Here is a 19,864-nt window from a genome sequence, read left to right on the forward strand (position 1 = left end):
AATCTACTCTAGACTGGGCACAGTGGCTCACGCCTGTAATCCCAGCACTTTGGGAGGCCCAAGCAGGTGGATCACGAGGTCAGGAGATTGAGACCGTCCTGGCTGACATGGTGAAACCCCGTCTCTACTAAAATATACAAAAAATTAGCTAGGCGTTGTGGCGGGCACCTGTAGTCCCAGCTACTCAGGAGGCTGAGGCAGGAGAATGGCCTGAACCTGGGAGGCAGAGCTTGCAGTGAGCCGAGATTGCACCACTGCACTCCAGCCTGGGGGACAGAGCGAGACTCTGTCTCAAATAATAAATAAATAAATAAATCTACTCGAGAGAGTGAATATAGTTTTATTGTCTTTACACATTGCTAACACTCATACTTGTGGATATAAAGGGTTCATTTAGAAGACTCACTTGGCAAAATGATTGCAAAACAGGGGAAATTGAGAACTCTTTCAGGGAAGCTGAATGCGGAACAGGGAACAACAGATGTGAGAAAAACTTCTTAAAAGAAACAGACATAAGTTCATGTCATGGCCATTAAGTAATAACGAGTTGTGGAAGATTACAATTTCTCATTTTTATATGCTGGGTAAAGTGACTGTAGTTGCTAGATCAGTAGAGGCATAGTAAAATCCCTGGTGGAGTTGTACGGTAATTTATGTTTACAGCCATTTATATTTGCAAATAAAATACAGGACAATTAATTAATTTGAAATTCAGATAAATATCAATTTTATTAAGTATACAAGCACTTTTCAAATGTTGTACGGGAAATATTCATGCTAAAAACAATCTGCTATTTATCTGATAATTCAAATTTAACTTGGATTTCCACATTTTTAAATTTCCTGTCTGCCAAACCTGTCTCTACTGACATTAAATAGTCTTCTTCATACTGACCATGTGCTAGTCACTGTTCTCTATGGACATTTATGAACAAAACAAGTTACATCTCTGTTCTTATGAAATCTCCATTTTAGTCTATGTTTAGGAGTGAGGTTGGGGAAGGGACATGAGGGACATACAGTAAACAAACAAATAATTTAAAAATTTACTAAGTCAAAATGTGTTTTATAGAACATTAAAAGAAAAATGTTGTAATAGGCTGAATGACTTCTTAGCATATGCAGTGAATTATTGTGAACATTTAAAACAAAGTATTGCTTTCAATGAGTGAGTCAGATGTAATTTTACATGGGTTTGCCTTTGTATTCAGCGATGGCAAGATGATTTAAGATTATCAGGTATTCCAGAGTTTAGACTGCGTATAAGTAATACTGTGGAACAAAAAGGAATGCATAAGAAGTTTATGTATCATCTCTCTTAAGACCTTAATTTGAAACCAAGTTCTACCATATATTTGTTGTATGACTTTAAAGAGCTAAGCTAATAACTAAAGATTACACATTTTTCCTGTCCATACATATATGGAGAGACATATGACACATATAGAATATAATGAAAATATAGATACAACAGCTGATATTACACTCAAAGTTAATGTCATCTATGCTACAGTATCCGATACAACACAATAGCCAGTTTTAGACTTACTAGTTATTGATTATCTCTTTGGCATGAAGAAAACATTTAAAAAGTCATTTATTGCACAGGTACAAAACATTTAAAAAGTCATTTATTGCACAAGTACAATAAAACTCCAAATTATTTAAGAGGGTATTACTATCTCTCGTTTTGGAGATGGGGAAACTGAAGTACAGAGATTCTGAGATACTTTCAAAGTGTCTCACAATGCTTAAGTGATAGAGTCTGCATTTGAATTCATGGTGACTAACCTCAGAATGTGTACCCTTGAATGTTACACAATACAGACTCTAGTAATGTGGTGAAATGCCTGTGATTGGTTCAGAATTTAGCTGCATTACATAATGCTCAAAAATGTCTTGAAAAACTGGTTGGCAAAATAAGGAGACGTAGCCTTTCCGGAGACTCTAATATTTCTGTATACTTAAACTAAATTTCTAGGTATAGAACAATTAGAGAAGAATCCATCACCCCGGATTGTGAAAACACATCTACCAACTGATCTTCTTCCTAAGTCTTTCTGGGAGAACAATTGCAAGGTATACTCCAGACTCCAAGTCAGTTTTTTAGTGTGACCCTATCCCTTTACCCACTCACATAGTTTACTAAAAAATTTTTTTTTTGTTTGTTTAACCAAATACTTGCAACAATCTATACCCACTCACATTGTATGTAAATCTTCAGAAGTCATTTACTTGTGACCATGAAAACTGAGCTACATTGAAATATTTCCATTAAAAATTAAGTTTTAGTCTGAGTTTATATACTCAAGTTTTCCGAAGTTGAGCAGCAACAGAATCAAAAATCTCAGCACAATATTGCTACTTTTATTTCCCAACTCTCCATAGATCGTCAGGCCTTCTGTAAAAACTGAACTTAAGGATGTGAGCTCTTATTTGAAGATTTGGTATAAGTCCTTGGTGAAACATTTGTTCCTGCTTATCTGCTTTGGGGGAAATTTTATATTTCAAATTCTATTGCTTTAATAGTTACAGTGCTATGCAGATTATGTGTTTTTTCTTATCTGACTTTTGATCATTTGTGATGTGTGAGAAACTTTCTTAAGTTGTTGACTTTATGAATGAAAAGTTGTTCATATTATACTCATTATTATTTTAATGGCTGCAGGATTTGTTCTGATACCATTTTGTTCCTGATCTCAGTTATTTGTGTCTTCTCTCTCTTTGTCAGTCTTGTCATAAGTATATTAATTTTATTGTTTTTTTAAAGCTAGTTTTTTGTTTTATCAATTATTTCTGTTATCTGTTTTTAGTGTCATAGATTACTGCTTTTTTTCTCTATTATTTCTCTCCATCTACTAGCTTTGGGTTTAATTTACTCTCCTTTTTCTAATCTCTTTAAGCAGGAACTGATATTATTGATTTGTTTCTTTCCTACTTTCTAAAATAAGCATTTAGTGTTGTAAATATTTTTCCTCAGTAAAGCTTTAGTTGCATCCCACACATTTTGATATGTCATGCTTTCAATTGCACTCAATGCTATGCATATTTTTATTTTATTTGAAATTTCCTCATTTACTGCAAGATTTTGAAGTGTATGATTTAATTTCTAAGTGTTTGAGGATTTTTATGTTTTCTTTTTGTTACTGATTTCTAGTTTTATTCCATTTTAGTCAAAGATCATACTCTACATAATTGCAATTCTTTTAAATTTCTTATGGTTCATCTTGTTCTATCTTATTAATGTTTCATGAGCACTTGAGTAGGCTGTGTATTCTTCTTTGTAGGTGGATGTACTCTCTGTATTTTTATTACATCCTCTTGACCAATAATGTTGTTCAGTTCTTTTATATCCTTTCTTGTCTTCTGTCTAGCAATTCTAGCAATTGCCTGAGAGTGGTTTGTAAACATGCTCAACTATAACTATTGATTCGTCTATTCCTACTTCAGCTTTACTGGTTTTCATTTCATGTATTTTGAAGTTCTGCTGTTTGCTATTTGGTATTCAGAATTGCTTTATCTTCTTAACAGATTATTCCTTTTATCATTATGTAATGCCCCTTGTAATTTTTTTCCACTGAAGTCTATCTTGTCTTGTATTGATATAACCACTCCTAGTTTCTACTGATTGTTTGCATTACATATTTTTTGCTACCCTTTTACTCTCAATGTATCATTGTCATTTTGTTTGAAGTATGTCTTTTGAACAGCATACAGCTAAGTTCAGTTTTTATACACTCTGCCAATTTTTGCCTTTAGATTAATATGTGTATATTACATACATTTAAAGTAGTTATGGAATAGAGCCAAGATAGTTGACTAGACGAAATCTGGAAGAGCTTCTCCCACTGAAAAAGATCAGAATATCAAGCAGACTGGCATACTCCAAGATGATCTTTGGATAAAAGGCATTCAGAGTGAATAGAGGGAGAATGCAGATACTAGAGCTACAAGGGGAGGAAGCTAGGAATTCTGAATAGGGTTGTTGAGCACCATGACTCATTCCTGGCCCTGCACAGTTCCTAGAGAAGGAGTGAGTGAAACAGGCATGAACAGCCCCCTTTACCATGGACCTCCAGGATCCTAGCTGCAGGAGACTCCATGACTCCCAGAGACGTTTTAGTTGGCAGGCAGAACTTCCCAGAGAATTGGCAGAGACAGTACTCTACTCTGTGTGGAGTCCAGAGGGTTTGGCACAGGAATAGCTGCAGTGGAACACGGCCATAGGTGCCCATCCCCCAAGGCTTTCCATATTTCTTTAGGTGGCTTTAGCTTTTGTTAGCTCACAGGTCTGGAGAAAGCAGGCCTGTCTTGCACATGGGCCGGGGCCAATCTGATCTGACCGCTCCTCTCTGTGCTGGCTTCTACTAGGGCCCCTGCATAGCCACACTCACTTAGTGCATAGCCTCAGCTGCCCTACTGAGGCACTTGCCAGCAGCTGCTGTCATAGTTCTTCAATGAGCAGCCCCTAACTTCCAGTTTTTAGCCCAGATTTTTGCTTTTGCATATGGATCCTTACTGGTGCAGATTCACTTTCAGCCTTCTCCCACCAGTGCACAGTAACCTGCAGCCTACTCCTGCTACCCTATGAGCAAGTGGATGTACGTCGCTGCCCCATCACTACATATGTGCCTCTGGCCCCCTGCTTCCCTGTTGGATTACACTCTCTCATGTCATCTCCAATGCCCCACTGAAGCACTTTTGCCAGCATCCCTGATTGGAATGTTGTTGCCAGTAGTCTGGGAACACATCAGCACCTCCAGCAGAGCAGGTGCTTGACCTCAAGGGGGCAGAGAGCAAAGCAAAGGGTCTTGTTCTAGCTCCCTAGAGACAGAGCACATAGCCCTGGAGTGTTGAATTAAGCCTTGGTCCCCTAAAAGCATCCAAAAAGGAAAACAATCTAATAAACCCAAATTTACACTAGAGTCAAAACCTCAAGGGCAACAAAGAATATAAAAGCAAAAAGCACCGTCCAAAGAAAAGGAATTTCAAAGATTAAAGAAATGTTAGCTGTCACAGATGAGAAAGAAACAGCTCAAGAATTCTGGCAACTCTAAAAGCCAGTGTCTTCTTGCCTGCAAATGACCTAACTAACTTGCCAGCAATGGTTCTTAACCAGATTGAAATCGTTGAAATGACAGACATAGAATTCAGAATCTAGATGTCAATGAAATTCAATGAAACATAGAAAAATGTTGAAACCCAATCCAAGGAAAACAGTAAAACTGATGAAGAGCAGAAAGAAAATATAGACACACTGAGAAAGAACAAAACTGAACTTCTGGAAATAAAAAATTCACTAAAGGAATTTCATAATACAATGGGAAACATTAATAATAGAATAGACCAAGCTGAGAAAAGAATATCAGAGATGGAAGACTGTTCCTTTGAATCAAAGCAGGCAGAGAAAAATTTTAAAAAGGAATTTTAAAAAATAAACAAAATATCCAAGAAATATGGGATTATATAGACACCAAACCTGTGACTCACCGGAATTTCTAAAAGAGATAGAGAGAGGCAATTAACTTGGAAAACAAATCTGAGGATACTGTCAATAAAAATTTTCTCAACCTTGCTAGAGAAGTCAACACACAAATTACATAAGACAACAATTCCCAAAATATAGAATGAAAGAGGATCTCCCAGGTCAACGTGAAATAAGAATTCTTAAAGACAGCTAGTGAACGGGGCAGGTCATGTACAAAGGGAACCTCACCAGGCTAGCAGTGGACTATTCAGCAGAAATCTTATAAGTCAGACGAGATTGAGGGCCTATATTCTGTATTCTTAAAGAAAGAAAATTCCAACCAAGAATGTCATATCCAATCAAACCACTTCATAAGTGATGAACAGATAAAATCCTTTTCAGAAAAGGAAATACTAAAGGAAGTTATTTCCCCCGAGGTCCTTAAGGGAGTGCTAAACATGGAAACAAAAGACGTACCAGCTACCACAAAAACATACCAAAATACACAGAACATTGGCACTATAAATCAATTACATAATCAAGTTTACATGATAACCATCTAACAGCACAATTACAGGATCAAATCTTCACATACGAATTTTGATCTGGAATACAAATGGGCTAAATGAGCAACTTAAAAGGCACAGACTGGCAAGTTGGATAGAGAAGCAAGAAGAGTCTGCTGCCTTCAAACTTCAAGAGACTCATCTCATATGCAACAACACCCATAGTCTCAAAGTAAAGGGATGGAGAAATATATATCAAGCAAAAAAGAGAACAACAACAACAAAAGCAGGAGTTGCTATTCTTACTTCAGACAAAAGAGACTTTAAACCAACAATCAAAAGGACAAAGAATAATATACAATAATAAAAGGTTCAGTTCAACAAGATGATTTAACTATTCTAAATACATATGCACCCAACTTTAGACCACCCAAATCCATAAAACAAGTTCTTACAGATCTACAAAGATACTCACATAACCACATATTACTGAAAGACCAACACCACGTTGATAGTGTCAGATCATCAAGGCAAGACACTCAGGACTTAAACTGGACACTTGACTAAATATACCTAACAGACATCTATCCAACAACAGAATATACATTCTTCTCGTCTGCAGATGGCACATATTGTATGATTGACCACAGGCTTTACTCAGCCATAAAGCAATTCTCAATAAATACAAGAAAACCAAAATCATACCAACCACACCGTTGGGCCACAGCACAATACAAATATAAATTAATGCCAAAAAGCCCTATCAAAACCCTACAATTACATGGAAGTTAAATGACCTGCCCCTGAAACAGAGTAAAGAATGAAATTAAGGCAGAAGTTTTTAAAAAAAGTCTTTGAAACAAATGAAAACAGAGATACAAAGACATAACATATCAGAATCTTTGAGACACAGCTAAAGCAGTACTAAGAAAGTTTATAATGCTAAATACCTACACCAAGAAGCTAGAAAGGTCTCACATTAACAACCTAACATTGCACCTACAGGAACCCGGAAAATAAGAGCAAACCAATACCGAAAGTAGCAGAAGAAAAGAAATAACCAAACTCAAAGCAGAACTGAATGAAATTGAGATGTGAAAGTCCAGACCAAAAAATAAACAAAAACAAAAGTTTGTTTTTTGAAAGAATAAGTAAAATATACCACTAGCTAGATTCATAAAGATAAAAAGAGAGACGATCCAAATAAACACAAGCAAGAATAACCACCAACACCACAAAATTACAAGGAACCTGCAGAGACTGCTAGGAACACCTTTATGCATACAATCTAGAACAGCTAGAAGGAAAGGGACACGTTTTTGGAAAAATACAACCTCCTAAAGACGGCAGCGGCAAGGAGTCCAGAGTGGCTGCTGCCATCACATCAGCTGCAGTGGGGAGACATGGGTGGTGGTGGCAGGAGCGGCCACAGGAACAGCAAAGGCAGCAGTGGGACCCCTGTGCCCCGTGACCCCACAGCAGCCTACTGCACCACCCTTACCTTTGCATGGCCGGGCAGGACCCACTTCCAGGCCCAGAGTCTCCGCTGTGTCGGGTTCCTTCGTTCAAAGTTGGCCAGGGCCGCTGCGCCTGCGCTGTAGGAAACACAGAGAGGAGGCAGGAGTCCCGAGAGTCCACCCCTGGGACTCCCCCGAGAGGCTGCTGCCGTGGTATCGCCCTGCTACTGCGATGAGGCCGCGCCGCGTCACCCACCGATGGGGGAGCAGCGTGGTTAGACATGGAGGGAAGGGCATAGAGGGGTTCCAAGGCAGAGCTGGGCCGGGTGTGGTGCCCTGCTCCACGAAGCCAGTGGGAGCAGGGAGCAGGCAGGAGTCCCACCCTCCTGGGCACAGTTGCAGCAGCCCAAGTAATTGTGGTGGACCCAGGGCTCCCTGTGCTTTTGGGGGCCAGGAGCAGGCAGGAGTACTGCCTTCCTGGGAACATCTGCAGCCACCCATGCGCAGCTGTTGACTGAGGCATTTCTGCAATCTCGGAGGCCAAGGAAGGCCCCCACCTTGTTCCCATAGGCTCAGGGGTGTCTGCTCCCACTGTCTGGCCTCTACCCACTCCCGGAACACACTCCAGTATCGGAGAGTGGTTGACACCAAGCCCAGGTGCTGTCATAGCCCAGTTGGATGTGTGCAGACTTGGGGCAGCTCTGACACACCAGCCCCCTGCCACCTCCGTCCCCTCTGGACTTTGGGCACCCAGGACACAGGAGGGAAGCCGAGGGGCTGTTGAGGGCAGGTCAAAGCTGGCCTCCAGGCAACCCTTGGCAGTGACAGCCTTGGTGCTATGAAGGGTGGCAGGCGGTAGACAGGCTCCTGGGCAGAAGGGGGTGGGTCCCAGCTGAAGCCCCACCTTCAAGCTGGGGAGGGCCTGAAGCCTGGGAGCTGGACTGCTGGTCCTGTGGACCACAGTGGGAACTTGTGGTGCTTTTTCTGGGCCCACCCATGGCTGCCCATGGACCACTGGGCCTGCACTTCTTCCCATTTGAGGCCCATAAAACATCCTAGATTCAGACCAGAAGAGACAATGGGAGGAACAGCTACAGAGAGAAGCTACTCACCCCAGGGTCCGCTCTCTGCTGAGAGCTGAACACTCATCAGGAAACCCTGACTACCATGCTCAAGAAAGCTCCTCATCATCTTGCTCACCTCCATTTGTCTGCATACCTCATTCTTCCTGGATGCAAGACAAGAACTTGAGACCCACCAAAAGGCAGGGCTGAAAGAGCTGGAACACAGACAGTCCTGAAACAGACACCTTGCTCACCACCTTGTGTGCGACAAGAAAGACAGAAGAGAGAAAGAGAGAAGAGCTGTGGCCCTTCAAGGAGCCCAGACCTAGGAGCACCCTGAGCCAGGGCTGTGACACCCTCTTTAGGGCTCTGTGTTTCCTGGTGTCTCCAAGCTTCTGGGTGTCACTGTGTTCCCTGGTATCAGCTGTGGAAGTTGTTTATGGTGTGCCTGGTCCAGCTGCAACCTTGCAGAGAGCTAGGGCCATGAGGCTGGGGCCATGCTGGTGCCTGGAGCTGCCCACCCCATCGCAGCTGGTGTGCTAGGCTTTACACAATGGCCAGACTACAGGCTTGCTCACAAACCCATTGCTGCTTCACACCTGGCTCACCCTCGGCAGGCATGAGATCCAGGCTGGTAGCATAAGCCAAGCACAACCTTCAAGGCTGAGTGGTCAGAATGAGTCCAGAGGGCCGGAGAAAACCTTGAACAAAGGCATCACTGGCCACAGAGGTTTCCGGCTGGTAAAGCAAAACCCCAAGGGTCTCATAACACTAGGATTGAAACCCTCATAAATTTAAATCATGAACAGTCCAATAGCCAGTCCTGAAAATGAATTAGTAATAACAAACCTACCAATCTATCAAAGGCCTGGGCCAGACAGATTCACAGCTGAATTCTATCAGATGTACAAAAAAGAGCCAATACCAATCCTACTAAAATTATTTCAAAAAGTCAAGGAAGAAGGACTCCTCACAACTCATTGTATGAGGACATAATCATTCTCATACCAAAACCTGGAAGAAACGCAACAAAAAAGAAAACTTCATGCCAATATTCCTCATCGACATAGATGGTAAAATCCTCAACAAAATACTAGCAAACTGAATCCAGGAGCACATCAAAGATCTAATCCATCATGATCGAGTAGTCTTTATTCCCAGAATGCAAAGTTGATTCAATACATGTGAATTAATAGGTGTGATTCACACAGCAAGTACTAAAAACAAAAACCACAGAATCACTTCAATAAATTTAAAAAAAGGTTTTTGATAAAATTTAACATCCTTTCATATTAAAAACCTTCAGTAAACTAGTTACTGAAGGACCACACCTCAAAATAATACAAAATAATGACAGCAGTCTATGACAAACCAACATTCTGAACAGGAAAAAGCTAAAAGCATTCCCCATGAGAATTGGAACAAAACAAGGATGCCCACTTTCACCACTCCTTCTCAATATAGTACAGGAAGATCTAGCTGAAGCAATCAGACAAAAGAAAGAAATAAAAGGCATGCAAATAGAGAGAGGAAGTCACATTATTTCTCTTCATAGTCAATATGATTCTTTAGCTAGGAAACTCCACAGTTTCTGCCCAAAAACTCCTAAAACTATTAACTTCAGCAAATTTTCAGGATACAAAATCAGTGTATAAAAATCAGTAGCATTTGTATACACCAGTGATGTCCAAGCTGAGAGCCAAATCAAAATATAATCTCATTCACAATAGTCTCAAAAAGAATAAAATACTAGGAATATAGCTAATCAACGAGGTAAAAGATCTCTACAATGAGAATTACAAAACATGGCTAAAACAAACCAGAGATGAAAAAAATTAATGGAATAACATTTCATGCCCATGTATAGGAAGAATGAATATTGTTAAGATGACCATACTGCCCAAAGGAATTTACAGATTCAATGTTATTCCTATCAAACTATTAATTATATTCTTCACATATTTAGAAAAAGAACTATTTTAAAATTCATATGGAATCAAAAAAGAACCCAAATAGCTAAGGAAACCATAAGCAAAAAGAACAAAGCCAGCAGGATCACAATATCCACCTTTATACTACAAGGCTGCAGTAACCAAAACAGCATGGTACTGGTACAAAAACAGACACATATACCAATGGAACAGGTTAGAGAGCCTGGAAATAAGATGCACACCTACCTACAACCTGCTGATCTTAAACAAAGTTGACAATAATAAGCAATGAATAAATAACTCTATTCAATCAATGATGCTGTGATAAATGACTAGTATGAAGAAAATTGAAACTGGAGCCCTTATTACCATATACAAAAAAATTAACTGAAGATTGATTAAAGACTTGAATGTATTACCCAAAACTATAAAAACCCAGAAGAAAATTTAGAAAATACCATTCTGGGCCGGGCGCGGTGGCTCAAGCCTGTAATCCCAGCACTTTGGGAGGCCGAGACGGGCGGATCACGAGGTCAGGAGATCGAGACCATCCTGGCTAACACAGTGAAACCCCGTCTCTACTAAAAATACAAAAACTTAGCCGGGCGAGGTGGCAGGCGCCTGTAGTCCCAGCTACTCGGGAGGCTGAGGCAGGAGAATGGCGTGAACCCAGGAGGCAGAGCTTGCAGTGAGCTGAGATCCGGCCACTGCACTCCAGCCTGGGCGACAGAGCGAGACTCCGTCTCAAAAAAAAAAAAAAAAAAAAAAAAAAAAAAAAGAAAATACCATTCTGGACATAGGCTTTGAAAAAGGTTTCATGATTAAATCTCTAAAAGCAATTGCAACAAAAACCAAAATGTCGAAGTGGGACCTAATTAAATTAAATAGTTTCTGCATAGAAAATGAGAGAAAATATTTTTGAACTATACATCTGACAAATATCTAATATACAGAATTAAAAGGAACTTAAATCAATGAGCAGAAAAGAACTCTATTAAAAACTGGCAAAAGACCTGAACAGCACTTTTCAAAATAGGACAATTAAAACAGAATTACCATGAATCCCAGCAATCCCATTACTGAATAGTTACCCGAAGGAATATAAATTGTTCTACCAAGAAGCACCTGTACTTGTATGTTCATCATAGCACTATTCACAACAGCAAAGGAATAACCTAGATGCCTGATACGGATTGGTTCTGTGTCTCTACCCAAATCTCACCTTGAATTGTAATAATCCTCATGTGTCAAGGGCAGGACCAGGTGGAGGTAATTGAATCATTGGGTTGGTTTCCCTATGCTGTTATCATGATAATGAGTGAGTTCTCGCAAGACCTGATAGTTTTTAAGTGTCTGACCTTTCCCTTGCTAAAACTCCCTCTGTCCTGCCACCCTATAAAGAAGGTACCTGCTTCTCCTTTGCCTTCCACCATGATTGTAAGTTTCCTGGGGCCTCACAAGCAATGGGAAACTGTGAGTCAACTAAACTTCTTTCCTTCATAAATTATCCAGTCTCAGGCTGTTCTTTATAGCAGTGTGAGAATGAACTAATACAGTAAATTGGTACTGAGGTAGTGGGGCACCACTATTAAACATACCAGAAAATCTGGAAGTCATTTGGAACTGGGTAATGGGCTGAGGTTGGAACAGTTAGAAGGGTTCAGAAGATGACAGGAAAATGTGGGAAAGTTTGGAATTTCCTAGAGACTTGGAGGGCTCAGAACACGGGAAGATGTGGAAAAGTTTGGAACTTCCTAGAAAATTACTGAATGGTTTTGACCAAAATGCTGATAGGGATATGTACAATGAAGTCCAAGCTGAAGTGGTCTCAGATGGAGATGAGGAACTTGTTGGGAACTAGAGTAAAGGTTACTCTTGCTATGCTTTATCAAAGAGACTGGCAACATTTTTCCTGTGCCCTAGAGATCAGTGGAACTTTGAAATTTCTAAGTGGCAAAGCATTCAACAGAAATCACCGCAAAAAAGTTTGAAAAATTTGCAGTCTGACGGTGCAGTAGAAAAGAAAAACCCATTTTCTGGGGAGAAATTCAAGCCAGCTGGCTGCAGAAATTTGCATAAGTAAAAAGAAGCCAAATGCTAATCACCTAGACAATGTGGTAAAGGTCTCCAAGGCATGTCAGAGACCTTTGCAGCAGCCCCTCCAATCATAGGCCCAGAGGCCTAGGAAGAAAAAATGATTTCACAGGCCAGACTCAGGGCCTCCCTGCTATGTGCCACCTAGGGACTTGGTGACCTGTGTCCCAGACCTTCCAACTGTGGCTAAAAGGGGTCAGTGTATAGCTTGGGCCATGGATTCTGAGGGTGCAAGCCCCAAGCTTTGGCAGCTTCTACATGGTGTTGAGCTTGTGGATGCACAGAAGTCAAGAACTGAGGTTTGGGAACCTCTGCCTAGATTTCAAAGTATATGTGGAAATACCTGGATGTCCAGGCAGAGGTGTGCTTCACGGGTGGAGCTCTCATGGAGAACCTCTGGTAGGGCAGTGCAGAAGGGAAATGTGGGATTGGAGCCCCCATATAGAGTCCCTACTCGGGCATCACCTAGTGGAGCTGTGAAAAGAGGGCCACCATCCCCCAGACCCCGGAACAGTGGATCCACTGAGAGTTGTACTGTGCACTTGGAAAAGCTGCACACACTTAACACCAGCTGTGAAAACAGCCAGGAGAGGGGCTGTACCTTGCAAAGCCATAGGGGTGGAGCTGACCAAGGTTGTGGGAGCCTATCTCTTACATCAGTGTAATCTGGATGTGAGAAATGGAGTAAAAGGAGATCATTTTGGAACTTTAAGGTTTAATGACTGCCCCACTGGATTTCATCTCGAATGGAGCCTCTAACCCCTTTTGTTTCAACCATTTTCTCCCATTTGGAATGGGTGTCTATACCCAATGCCTGTACCCCCATTGTATCTAGTAAGTAATAACTGACTTTCAATTTTACATGTTCATAGGCAGAAGAGACTTGCCTTATTTCAGATGAGACTTTGGACTTGGACTTTTAGGTTAATGCTGGATTAAGACTTTGGGGGACTATTGGAAAAGCATAATTATGTTTCAAAATGTGAGAACATGAGATAAGGGAGGGACCAGGGCAGGACGATATGGTTTGGCTCTGTGTTCCTACCCAAATCTAATGTTGAATTGTAATAATCCCCATGTGTCATGGGAGGGAACATGTGGAGGTAATTGGATCATGAGGGCAGTTTCCTCCATGATGTTCTCATGATACTGAGTGAGTTCTCACAAGACCTGATGGTTTTTTAAGTGTCTTGTGTTTCCCCTGCTTGGACTCACTCCATCCTGTCGCCCTGTGAAGAAGGTGCCTGCTTCTCTTTTGCTTCCGCAATGATTGTAAGTTTCCTGAGGCTTCTCCAGTAACGCAGAACTGTGAGTCAATTAAACCTTTTTCCCTTTTTTTTTTGAGGCGGAGTCTCGCTCTGTCGCCCAGGCTGGAGTGCAGTGGCGCGATCTCGGCTCACTGCAAGCTCTGCCTCCAGGGTTTACCCCATTCTCCTGCCTCAGCCTCCCGAGTAGCTGGGACTACAGGCGGCCGCCACCTCGCCCAACTAATTTTTTGTGTTTTTTAGTAGAGACGGGATTTCACCGTGTTAGCCAGGATGGTCTTGAACTCCTGAACTCATTATCCACCCACCCTGGCCTCCCAAAGTGCTGGGATTACAGGCTTGAGCCACTGCGCCCAGCCCTTTTTCCTTTATAAATTATCTAGTCTCACACAGTTCTTACAGCAGAGTGAGAACTTGTTAATATAATCCCCATTAATGGTGGAACACATAAGAAAATGTGGTGTGTATACACCATGGAATACTACACAGCTATAAAGAAAAGGAAATCATGTATTCTGCAGCAACATGGATGCAGCTGGAGGCCATTATCCTAAGCAAATTAATTTAGGAGCAGAAAACCAAATACCGTATGTTCTCACTTACACATGGAAGGTAAACCTTGAGTATACTTGGACACAAAGATGAGAGCAATAGAAACCAGGGCATAATTGAGGATGAAGGGTGGTAGGAGGGTACAAGTCAAAAAACTGCCTTTCAGGTAATATGCTCACTACCTGGGTGACGAAATCATTTCTACACAAAACACCAGTGACACATAAATAAGCAACAAATCTGCACATGTACCCACTGGATCTAAAAGCTAAAAATAATAAATAAATAAATAAATAAATAAATAAATAAAGACATTATTGGCATTTTAGGACTTATGTCTACCTCATTATCTGTTTGTTCTTTCTGTATCTCATTTCTTTTCTTTTTCTTTCTTTCCTTTGTTATACCTAAACATTTTGGAAATAATTTTTACTTATTTCTAGTATTTTTGAATATATTTTTGCATAGTTTTCTTAGTGAGTGCTTTAGGTATTGCCATAAATATACATAAGTCATCACAGTCTAATGGTGTCAACATTTTCTCACTTTAAGTGAAGTGTAGATATCTTACTTCCATTTAGGCCCCTTTACTCTCTCCGTATTTTCAACATAGTGGTCCGGAGTGATCCTGTACATAAACTGAACACCGCATCAGATAATGTAACTTTTGCCTCAACTGTAAAATATGACTTAAGAAATTCATTAGGTGAGTGATTAGCTATTATATTTACTTCTATTTTACCCATTCTCTTTTTCTTTTTCCTTTCTAAAGTTTTCATCTTTCTAGTGTCATTTTCTTTCTGTTTGGAGAACTTCCCTTAGCTATTCCATAAGATAGGTCTACTAGCAATTGATTCTCTTAGTTTTCCTTTTTCTGAGAATGTCTTTTTCCCCTTCTTGACTGAGAACAGTTTTACTGGATATAGGATTAGGAATTGACAATATATTACTTGCTGTACTTGAAAAACTATTGTGCTATTTCCTTTTGGCCTTCATGGTTTTAGATTAGAAACTTGTCATTTGAATTGGTGATCTTTATTATGCAATGTGCTGTATATCTGGCTTTTTTCTAAGAGTTTTATTCATCTTTAATTTTTAGAAGTATTTTTATAATGTTTCTTGACATCTTTTTTTTTTTTCCCCTTTTTGGAGTTCACACAACTTCTTAGATATATTGATTTGTTTATTTCAACACTTATGGGAAGTTTTTGGTCACCAACTCTCCAAATACTGTTTCAGTTCCTTACTCTTCCACCTATAAATGTGTAACTCTAAATATACAAATGTTAGGCCTCTTGTTATTGTCCCACAGATTCCGAAGGTTCTCGTTATTGTCTTTATTCTATTTTCTCTGTGTTGTTAACATTGAGTAAATTCTATCGATACGCCTTTATGCTCGCTGATTCTGTCCTCTAACATTGCCATTACACTATTCGGTCCATCTAGTGATTTATTTATTTATTTCAGTTATTATATATTGCAGATCTATACTTCCCACATATTTAACTTTACAAATGTAACTCAAATTTCCTTTCTATTTTTTCACTTGTTTTAATTTTTTTTTCAATTTTTAACTTTTGTGGGTACACTGTATGCATATATATTTGTGTGAATAGGAGCCCCATAACTCAGACTGGTACCTTATCCTACTGTGGCTGAGCTGGTATCTAAGATGTAAGATAAAGTCCTCTTTGCTCTTCCCTCTCCTCTGCTCAAGTGGAAAGAAGGGATCTCTTTTGAATCCACCAACTGTGCAGCCTGGAGTTTGGGGAAGGGTGGTACAAGCATTCCCTTAGTCTTGTATATCGCAGTACAACTTGTAACCCTCAAGTCCACTGGTTCTGAGGCCATCTCAGCACTGGAACATGCCTAGAAGCATGTGGTCTAGACTGTCTTTCAAGTTTATTTACAGGTGCAGAGCACTTTAGCCTGTGCGGTGAGGCTTGCTGGAACTCATATTTCTACCACTGGAATGTGTGATTCCCTCTAGATAGGATTGGTCTATATGCTTCCTTCATGGAAGGCTGCCAGCTGAGTTCAATCTGGTTTTGCTTTCCACTGTGACAGGGCAGCACTGAGTTCAATGCAATGTCTCATAATTACTGTGCTCTCCCTCTCCCAAGTGCACAGATTCTCGCCATGCCACACAGCTGCTACTCAGGGTTGGGGGAGGCGTGGCAATGGCAATTCTAAGACTGTCTTTCCTGTCATCTTTGATGGCTGTTTTAGTGAAATGAAGTTAAAACTAGGTACTGTGAGTGCTCACCTGATTTTTGTTTCTTATGAAGGTACTTTCTCTGTGTAGGTAGTTGGCAAATTTGATATTCCTTTTGAGGGGTGGGGGATGATTGGTAGAGCCTTCTATTCAGCCATCTTGGTCCACCCTCCAAGACAATTTTTAATGGAATGTTGAAGCTCTTTTATGACAGCTCCTTTAAATCTTTGTCAGACAATTTAACATTTGATTCATCTCCGTTTTGTTTTTCTTGCTTATTTGATTTCTGGGGCTGCTGGACATACTGTACCATCCCTGCTGATGCCACGTAAAAGGGGTATAAGGTACTTTCCTGGACTTCCTGCTCTTGTTGGCTGACCATTTGAAAGTAGGAGAGAAGCCTTGGGGGCTGGGAGAAACAGGGCTTCTCTGATGTTATCACTGTGAATGGGTGGGACTGCCCATGAAGCCCCATTTGTATCACAGGAGTTTGAATGGCCCAGTGCTTCATTGCCACTACTGGCAGTGAGTTAGTTCACCTACAGGGACCCCGAGTGTGGAGCAGAGTTTGGGATTCTCCACTATGTCTCTGTTGGGCTTCCTCTTTCCTAATCCTTTGACCAGGGAGAGCAGGTTTTTCTAGATTTTGTTTGTTTGTTCCAGGTCACAGTCCTTTTTGCTGCCCAGTTCAAGAGTATACAGGAGATAAAAAGGACACCTAGGAGGAACTCACCACATTGGCATTACTCAGCTCTTTATCCAGTATGCCTTTAGAGTTCTTGTATCATTGTAGGTTGAATAATTTCCAGGGCTTTAGTGATATTAAGAATAGAGAAGGCCAGGCGCGGTGGCTCACGCCTGTAATCCCAGCACTTTGGGAGGCCGAGGCGGGTGGATCACGATCTCAGATCATTGAGACCTTCCTAGCTAACACGGTGAAACTCCGTCTCTACTGAAAATACAAAAAATTAGCTGGGCGTCGTGGCAGGTGCCTGTAGTTCCGGAGGCTGAAGCAGGAGAATGGCCTGAACCAGCGAGGCACAGTTTGCAACAATGAGCCGAGAGATCGCACCACTGCACTCCAGCCTGGGCGACAGAGTGAGGCTCTGTCTCAAAACAAAAACAAAAACAAAAACAAACAAACAAACAAACAAACAAAAGAGTAGAGAAGTAGCGAAGCAGAAAATGGTGTGTCTATACCTTCTAGTTTCTGAACTGGATGCCCCCAAACTTATTTTAATGTCTTTTACTATCTTTACCTTCTTTTCCTTTCTATATATTTTTATCAGCACCTAATATTTCTCTGGGTATTTAACTGGTAGAAATGAAAAGTGAAAACTTTTTTTTTTCCCCCACTATTTTGTTATTTTCAATTTGCTGGTATTCTCTCTACTCACAGTGTCATTTTCTTGATAATGTGTGTTCTAGAACCTTGCAGTTCTTCCAGAAGACGCAGTAGTCTATTTGTGCTTCACCGTGTCAAGTGGCCAGAAACTGAAATCTTTGTTTCAAAACCTTTATAGCTCAATGTTTCTAATCTCAAAAATTCATTGCTGTATTGAAAATCACTTGAATTGATTCTGTATTTTAGCTGCTAATAGAAGGGCCTTCCGGGCCCACGATTTCCAGTTGAAAAAGTACTGTGCTATTTTACATGCTTATAGGTTAATTTTTTCCTAAATAAAATGTCTTTTGTTTTATTTTTTTCTCCTACCCCCCGCCCCCCACTGCAGATGATTTATCTGGCTCGTAATGCCAAGGATGTTTCAGTCTCATATTACCATTTCGACTTAATGAATAATTTACAACCTTTTCCTGGTACCTGGGAAGAATATCTGGAGAAATTCATAACCGGAAAAGGTACATGGACTTTATCTCAAAATTAATAAGTATTATTTTATTTTAATAATACTATTAACAATAACTGTTATGACTTTCAAAATATTTATTTTTCCCACCCAGTGAAAAGTATGTTCAAATATTATCTAAAAAATTAAATCTAATGCATTTAATATTTTACCACGACATTCAATTTATAAAACTAGTATTAATCATTGGCATACGAAAGTATTCTATAATCTGTTCTCAGTTGCTAGAAATCCATTCTCAGTCCCTGCTCGCAATAGACATTTTTTAACTTGCTTAAGCAATTAGTTAGATCTGTTAATGCGTATGTTATATATTTATAATACTTAGGTAAATAGTTGATATGAGTACTTTGTAAGATAATGGTTTTCCTCTTTATGAGACTAAGCATAACTTTTTGGAGGTCAGAGTATTTTTGTCTGAAATGCTTTCTTTGTACTTGACATTAAAAAATATCTGATGTTTATATATCCATAACTAGCTAATTTTACTTTTTAAAATTGGCCTCATATTCTCAGTTCCTTTGGTTACTAAATTCCACAAAATATTTTCACAATTTGATTTACTGTTCAGACAGAAATATTTAATTTGATGAATGTTTATGAAAATAGACTTTTATCTGGTTTTAGTGGCCTATGGTTCCTGGTTTACTCATGTTAAAAACTGGTGGAAAAAAAAGGAAGAACACCCAATACTTTTCTTGTACTATGAAGATATGAAAGAGGTAAAATAATAGATATGGATTCTGGATAATTTCCCTACTGAATCATGGTGTAAAAGGATTGATTTTTGCTTTTCAACTTAGTCTATGGAGTCCAAAATGCTGATTGCTTTGCCTATTCACAATGTGTTTTTACCCAAATCTTGCTATAATTAATGACTTTCTAATTGTTAAATCAATTATTTATTTTTGTTTGTGTTATCTCTTAGCCACTGCATTGTAAGTGACCACTCTTTCTTCTGCAATTATTTCTACATTTACCAGGATATTACATGCTTATGGTTATCCTCTAGATATCTACTCATTAATATTTTAAAATTCTTTTTTAAAATTGTTTGCTATATTTGAGTTACCCCTTTCACATTTACTGTTTTTACAGCTATTTATGTGCTAATCATCCATTATCTGTGCCTCCATTTTTACTTCTACCTCGATTTTCTAGCCCATGCTTGTATTAAATTTAACATACTCAAAATTAAACTTATTTTCTTTCTCTCCAACATGTAATCTTTTTTCTATTTTGTTTTCTCTCAACAATAAAAGTTATTCTTATTCTGTTTTCTATATTTCGCACATTCAGTTGGTTCAGATAGTGTATCTACTGTATCTTTCAAAGTATTCCCTCCTTTACTTCCTCACTACCTCACTCAGTGTAGAAACTTGTAATCATCTATCTAGTATGAAGTAGTATTAATTAAATACAACTACAAATTTTCGTACCACCAT

At 39.7% G+C, this 19,864-nt stretch overlaps 1 protein-coding gene across 2 annotated transcripts in view; it reads left to right on the top strand.

Moving 5' to 3' along the window:
- SULT1B1 (sulfotransferase family 1B member 1) overlaps positions 1 to 19,864 on the top strand; it is a 38,184-nt gene that overhangs the window by 9,010 nt on the left and 9,310 nt on the right. For both annotated transcript variants that reach the window (XM_078001819.1, NM_001193512.2), the window contains 3 exon segments: positions 1,982 to 2,079; positions 18,285 to 18,411; positions 19,047 to 19,141. In XM_078001819.1, coding sequence (XP_077857945.1) covers positions 1,982 to 2,079; positions 18,285 to 18,411; positions 19,047 to 19,141 — 320 coding nt within the window.

This window comes from Macaca mulatta, chromosome 5, assembly GCF_049350105.2.
Source record: "Macaca mulatta isolate MMU2019108-1 chromosome 5, T2T-MMU8v2.0, whole genome shotgun sequence".
NCBI classification, from domain to species: Eukaryota; Metazoa; Chordata; class Mammalia; order Primates; family Cercopithecidae; genus Macaca; species Macaca mulatta.